At 37.8% G+C, this 6,937-nt stretch overlaps 2 protein-coding genes across 3 annotated transcripts; both read left to right on the top strand.

Moving 5' to 3' along the window:
- On the top strand, positions 208-3,031 carry LOC109834175. Of its 2 annotated transcripts, none has more exons than XR_002245472.1 (3): positions 208-2,358; positions 2,444-2,866; positions 2,942-3,031. XR_002245472.1 is itself a non-coding variant. In XM_020402114.1 (3 exons), exons 1-3 carry the CDS (start codon positions 230-232, stop codon positions 2,876-2,878), a joined length of 2,481 nt encoding a protein of 826 aa, XP_020257703.1. In that variant the 5' UTR covers positions 208-229; the 3' UTR covers positions 2,879-3,031. The 2 variants fall into 2 exon arrangements, 1 of the variants encoding a protein (XP_020257703.1); XM_020402114.1 differs by having other exon boundaries at positions 2,444-2,680; positions 2,764-3,031.
- LOC109834174 lies at positions 3,681-6,181 on the top strand. The gene is made up of 10 exons (XM_020402113.1): positions 3,681-3,795; positions 3,873-3,932; positions 4,006-4,230; positions 4,302-4,543; positions 4,633-4,845; positions 4,925-5,029; positions 5,105-5,221; positions 5,343-5,479; positions 5,591-5,945; positions 6,034-6,181. The coding sequence occupies exons 1-10, from the start codon at positions 3,696-3,698 to the stop codon at positions 6,106-6,108; spliced, it is 1,629 nt and encodes a 542-aa protein (XP_020257702.1). The 5' UTR covers positions 3,681-3,695; the 3' UTR covers positions 6,109-6,181.

The following is a 6,937-nucleotide window of genomic DNA, read 5'->3' as shown; positions in this document are numbered from 1 at the left end:
AGAAATGAATCCGAGAAAATTAGCAAGTGGTGCTATGTATTGTCCTTGTTGCATGTGTAGGAATTTGAAATTGCTGAATAGTAATGATATACGGATCCACCTAATGAAATCAGGTTTTGATGAAAAATATAAATATTGGAACTGGCATGGGGAAGGTATCACTGAAGATGAGGATCCAAATGTGCGTGTCGGTACGTCCGGTGGACAACGAATAGATGACACAGAAACAATGTTGAATGATATTTTTCCTCGACCTAGAGAATTTGAGGGTGATGATAATGTCGAGGATGATATCGGAGATAAAAGTGAAGATGATATCGATGTTGAAGCTGAAGAAGTAGGAGATGATGGAAGTGCCGAAAATATTGATGATATGCATTCCTCCGCAGAAATAGAACGAATATTGAAGCTACTAGAAGATAGTGAAAAGGACTTATATGAGGGATGTACCGAGTACTCCAGATTTTCATTTATGCTAAAACTCCTACACATTAAGACACTTAGCGGTATGTCAGATAATTATTTTGAAATGCTTCTTGATTTGCTTCGAACTGTAATACCTGGAGGAGTGAATAGCATACCCCAAACAACTTATCAAGCTGAGAAGATTGTCGCTGCTCTGGGTCTAGATTATAATAAGATTGATGCATGTCCGAATGATTGTATTTTGTACCACAAGGCCAATAAAGACCTTCAAGAATGTCCGACATGTGGAGTTTCTAGGTGGAAACAACGTACAAATTCTTCAATAAGGATTACAACGGAGACAGAGATAACACAGAAGAAAATTCCAGCCAAGGTGCTTCGACATTTTCCATTAGCTCCTAGATTGCGAAGATTGTACATGAACAAAGAAACGGCGAAAAATATGAGGTGGCACAAGGAAGATCGAGTAGATGATGGTAAATTGAGACATCCTGCTGATGCGGTAGCTTGGAAGCATGTTGATAAAATTTATCCTCGATTTGCCGAAGATTGCAGAAATGTAAGACTGGGTCTGTCAAGTGACGGATTCAATCCATTTGGGGTAATGAGCTCTGGTTGGTCTACTTGGCCAGTTGTACTAATGCCATATAATTTACCTCCATTGCTTTGTATGAAACAGCCATTTATGATACTTTCATTACTGATACCCGGTAAACATGCACCTGGAAATGATATTGATGTTTACTTAGAGCCTCTAATTGATGAGCTGAAACAACTATGGTCTGAGGGTATTGTAACATATGATGCCCATTTAAAAGAATCGTTTAGATTACGTGCTATTCTATTATGGACGATTAATGATTTTCCAGCCTATGCTAATCTGTCTGGGTATTCCACAAAGGGAAAGTGTGCTTGTCCTGTATGTGGTCCGGAATTTGAAGCTCTTCAATTACCACATAGCCGAAAGAGTTGTTATTGGTTTAATCGAAGGTGGTTGCCCTTGAGTCATAAGTACAGAAAATTATCAGCTAAGTTTGATGGCACAGTTGAGAAAAGAATGAAGCCGCGTCAACTCACAGGTACTGAGATCGTTCAATTACTTGAGGGGTTTCCAAAAGTTGTGTTTGGGAAAAAACGCTATTCTAAATTTAGCCCGCTCAGAGTAAGAGATTATTTAAAGTCAAAAAGGCCACTGAAGCGTAAGCGAAAGGTCCGGAAAATGCAAGTTGAGGAAGAAGACCAAAAATTACCTAGAGGATGGACTAAATTTAGTATCTTCTTTCAGCTACCTTATTGGCAAAATCTTAAAATCCGCCACAACTTAGATGTCATGCATATTGAGAAAAATATATGTGATAACATAGTATCAACTCTCCTACAAGATGCAAACAAGTCGAAGGATGATCTACGGGCGCGCCAAGATCTGACTGCTTTGAATATCCGAAATGATTTGCAAGCTCAAGATGTTGGACTTAAAAAATTAAAGTTGCCTCCGTCTCGTGTTACACTGACAAATGAGCAGATGCAACGATTTTGTGAAATTCTCAAATCAGTAAAGTCTCCGGATGGTTACTCTGCTAACATTTCAAATAATGTCCAAGTGCAAGAGCGAAAACTCTTAGGTCTGAAGACCCATGATTATCACGTTCTTCTCCATCAATTGCTTCCTGTTGCAATCCGTAACAATATGGATAAAGAAGCGTCGAAGATTATTATTGAGTATTGTGGGTTTTTCAGAAAATTATGCTCTAAAGTCATAGATGTAGATGAATTTAAAAAACTTGAAGCTGAGGTCCGAGTTACTCTATGCAATATGGAAGTAATATTCCCTCCTTCTTTTTTTACGGTTATGGTCCATCTTACCCAGCATCTTGCAAGAGAGGCTAGAATCGCCGGACCTGTTACTTATCGTTGGATGTATCCGATTGAGAGGTAAATTATATTTTTTTTTGCATTCATTACTTGTATATGCGTTTTTGAAATTACCGTGCTAATAATTAGTTATTTTGATTCTAAGATACTTGGGCTCCATGAAACATAATGTTCGCAATCGAGCTCGTCCAGAAGGCTCGATAGCTGAAGGATACGTGGCAAATGAATGCTTTATTTTTGCATCACGTTACATGCGCCAGAAGAAAACCACGGCTCAAGTACCAGATAAGGAGAGAAAGCGTGAAAAATATCCGAGATCTCTCTTAGAACAAATTCATGCATATGTGCTGGAAAACCTTGATATGTTCGCAGACTATCGAAGGTAACAAATAACACCCGAAATATAGATGAGACTATTCATTTTACATAATGTTCGCAATGCAAACTTATATATTGTTTATGTAGGCGACATTTGGAGAAGCTTAAGAATGAAACAACCGGTAGGAATGCAGCGCATAATATTCAGAAAAGACATAGGAAAGAATTTTCTGATTGGTTAAGATTTGATGTAAGTATTTAACAATTAATTTATGAACATTCATAATATAACATCCCCTAAATATTCTGAAATTTTTTGTCTTAGGTTGATAAATCACTTCTTGATGGTACTACGTTACCAGATGAAATTATTATACATGCACAACGCCCTTATTATGAAGTGAGACGTTATAATGAGCATTTGATCAATGGATATAAATTTCGAACGCTAGAGACTGATGATAGGAGGGTAACTCAGAACAGTGGGGTCATGGGCTTGTTTGCTCAAGAATGTTTTTCAAGTACAAGAGATCAGAACCCAATTCTAGCTGACATACTATATTATGGCCAATTAGAAGATATTGTTGAAGTAATTTACGGGTTTGGTAAACCAAAACAATGTACTTACACGATGTTCAAGGTTCGGTGGTGTCCTGCAAAAAAGCAAAAGGATCATTATGGATTTACACTTGTCAATCTCCATCGAGAAGTATATACGGATGAGAAATTCATTTTTGCAGAACAAGCTGATCAGTGCTTCTTCGTGAGAGATCCGAATGTCATATCTGATTGGGTGGTTTTGTACAAGGAGCCAAGATCTGTTGTTCTACCTAATAACAATGAAAAAAATATTGAAGAAAGTGAATATAATTATAGTGAACCAATTGGTTCATCTGATGATGTTTGGCAAGAATTCTCTTACGCACAGAATGTGGCGTTGGATGTAGGTATGTAATATATATGTTACACTGCATTAAAGTTTTTTAGCTAATCATAATAAGAACAATGCATTTCATAATAACTTATCTCATGAGCATGTATATTTTTTTTCTTAACTATGTTAATAATTGAAATTGCAGATGAGGAGGATGAGGAGACTCTTTGACCTCGAGGGTGATCGATCACGTAGTATCACCCCTGGTAGTGGTGCTGATGATACACTACCATCTCCGGATGCAGGTATAAAAATTAATTAATACTTTAATATATTTTATCAATTATTAATTATCTAGCTAATAGTGATTAATTTGTTGCAGATGCGGGTTATTCATCACCTGGCCCCTCTGATGCAGTACCAGAACCATCCCCTGATGCAGGTATTCAATATTATAATGCTCAATTATAATGGTTAATTAAAAACTATATTAATGATTCTCCTTTCTTATGTAGGGGATACTTGGACACCGACATATCCATCTTATACATTCCACACGGACTTGCGGCCAAAGACACAGGACTATCTTAGTTTACCTTTACCTCCAGCCTCTCATAAGTCTATGGCTGACGCAAGGAAGTACCATACACGTGCTGCGAGAAAATTAGAAGAAATGCGTGAAATGATTGAGACACGAAAGAAGGTTGCACTCGCAGCAAAGGAAAGAGAGATAGCGAATGGTAAATTGTATAAATACTTTTAATTTTCACATTTGTATATTATATGATATATTATCATGTTATTATTGTAGGTGCTAAGAAGGATCGTATCGAGAACAGACGTGGCGGAGGTAAGCCTGATTCCAAACAACCGCCAAGAGGAATGAGGGCAATAATTCGGTGGAATAGTTCTAATTTGCCCGTTGGTCCATGGTCGACCCGCTTGAATGCATATATTGGGGTTCTAGTGCGTAGAGCGACCATTATCAACCCTTATTTTCAATTTCGAGAACTACCATGGAGCGCATACGAGGCGATATGGACAGCGCTTATGGTAACTACATATTGCTATTACTTTTTATTTATTAATAATTAGTATTTGATATTAAATTATCTTTCCTAAATGTGTATGTAAATCTACAGGACTGCTTCTGCCTTGAGGACTTTGAGGGGGCTTGGAATTATGTGTTCAATGTTAAGGTTGAAGTAGTTCTCAAACAATGGAGGCATGAGATCAAACATGAAACCTATGACAGGTATGAGGAGGACTGGCAGAGGTTTTTAAACCTCGACGCCCGAGTTGACGAGGTTCATTTCACAGCTCTCCTCATGTATTGGGACAGCGATGCCTCCAAGGTTAGTTTCATGAAAATTACTTTATACTTTTAAGATATTAATTTATTGCATATTTGCTAATTTTTTTCTTTTAAAAAAGAATAAATCCACGAAGGGGTCAGAAAATAGAAGAAAGAAGCTGCATGACCACCACTTGGGCTCACACTCCTATGCCAATCTGGAGGATGTTTATTGTCAGGATACGGTAGATTTCCGTCTAAAGTTTTGATGAATTTAATGATTAGTATGATTATGAGTGTGATAATATATAATATGACAGGGAAAATCATTAATGCCAATACACTTGAGGGCGAAAGCGGCGTATGGCATTTTCCGTGATAGATATAGGGGTGATGAGAAGAATCGAGATAAGATCAAGGCAAATCTCGAGTTGGTGGTGAGAGTTATACATATCTTGTGTAGTATTATTAATTCTATTTTGTTGTTAATATTATGAGGAAATGAGAACACAAATAACATTGTCTTTACCATGAATTAATTATATATTTGTGCTTTAGGAGGGATTTGAGGCTGCATCCAAGGAGGCTGCAACTGTGTATATGTCGCAGCAGGAGGAACAATCTGAGCCGGACCCTCACATGCTTTCTGCAGAGGACAACATTACTCTCACACAGCATTTGATGGGTCATAATAGGTATGGATGTAGAAAATTTGAATCAATTTGAATACTACATTCCTATTTATATTTTTTTATCATTATTGAATTCGAGAGGTAAATTTAATATTTATTTCTCCCTAAACATAGGAGAGGGAGATATCCTCTGCATGGTGTTGGAGCTTCACCCGGCGTAAGCATGAGGTCATCCACAGCATCCTCCACACCATTTACATCCATGAGAGCAGCCCCGCCTCGGTTCCAGGCTATGCCATTTGTCGCACGTATCTCTGCATATTTGCTTGACAAGATTGACTCGGAGCTACATATCCAGGTGACTAATGAGATGACAAGAGTTGCGCTGACGGCGAACTCGATGGATGATCTCCTGGGGTATGTCATGCAATATTTAAGCGGTGCGATTCCTCATAGCGCGTATGGTGGTGTTATACGGATTATAAGCTCGCTTGGCGATAATTCCGGTGCTGGTCAGAGCAGCACTCAGGTACCTTATTTTTTTCTTAAAATAATAAATTCATTTATATTTAATATGTATTAAACACTCCTTAATGATTATTCAATTGACCATTCAGAGTGGAGATATTGGAGGGAGCAGCACACGTTCTCGTAACCAGGATAGAGATACTGCCGACGACGACGACCGATGAGGTTTATGAGGTTTTTTGTGGATTTTTAATGCAATGAACAGCTTTATCTGTTATAACAATACTTATATGCTTGTTGGATGTATATATTAGACGGTCTTGGTTGATGCATATTTTGAAGTAGATAGTTGGATTTGTTTATTATGCTGGAATTGATTATATTATGGCTGGATCTGTGCATTATGTTGGATTTGAATATTTTTGGGTTTGAATGGAATTGTCTAAAATCTTGATTATATTTGGATGGTTGGATGTATTCATATATACAGTATTTATTGTATGTATTCATGTATTGGTGTAATTGTACAGGGAAATACAAATTGTAATATATTTTTTTTGCTGGAAAAATAGCAACCTAGACGGAATTCCGTCTAGACTGTACCAACCTAGACGGAAATTCCGTCTAGGTTGCAATAATCAACCTAGACGGAAAACCGTCTAGGTTGTCAACCTAGACGGATTTCCGTCTAGGATGACAACCTAGACGGATTTCCGTCTAGGATACCAACCTAGACGGAAATGTCGATTCCGTCTAGGTTGGTTTCCGTCTAGATTGATCAATTTAGACGGAAATCCGTCTAGGTTGATCCAAACTAGACGGTAACAGAATAAACCAATCTACCTAGACGGATTTCCGTCTAGATGAACCAACCTAGACGGATTGTAGACCAACCTAGACGGAAATTTCCGTCTAGATTGGTCGTTTTTCTACTAGTGTATGGATTGTCACGAATGAGCTCAGACATTTTTTTGATGAGGGTTTGAACTAGTGTTAAGGGATTCGGATCCTCTTCACTACAAAAAAAATAGTGGAGGGACCACTACATAATCA

The sequence above is a fragment of the Asparagus officinalis genome, chromosome 3 (genome assembly GCF_001876935.1).
Source record: "Asparagus officinalis chromosome 3, Aspof.V1, whole genome shotgun sequence".
NCBI lineage: Eukaryota > Viridiplantae > Streptophyta > Magnoliopsida > Asparagales > Asparagaceae > Asparagus > Asparagus officinalis.
Note: the sequence above shows the minus strand (reverse complement) of the source record. Positions and strands in the feature narration are given on the sequence as shown.

Bases quoted from the DNA above. Each gene is read 5' to 3' on its own strand.
- LOC109834175 (XM_020402114.1), top strand. From the start codon at position 230: ATGTTGAATGATATTTTTCCTCGACCTAGAGAATTTGAGGGTGATGAT. The intron at 2,359-2,443 runs GTAAATTATATT...TTTGATTCTAAG, and splicing joins TGGATGTATCCGATTGAGAG to ATACTTGGGCTCCATGAAAC. The intron at 2,681-2,763 runs GTAACAAATAAC...TTGTTTATGTAG, and splicing joins ATGTTCGCAGACTATCGAAG to GCGACATTTGGAGAAGCTTA.
- LOC109834174 (XM_020402113.1), top strand. From the start codon at position 3,696: ATGAGGAGGATGAGGAGACTCTTTGACCTCGAGGGTGATCGATCACGT. The intron at 5,030-5,104 runs GTAGATTTCCGT...ATAATATGACAG, and splicing joins ATGTTTATTGTCAGGATACG to GGAAAATCATTAATGCCAAT. The intron at 5,222-5,342 runs GTGAGAGTTATA...TTTGTGCTTTAG, and splicing joins AGGCAAATCTCGAGTTGGTG to GAGGGATTTGAGGCTGCATC.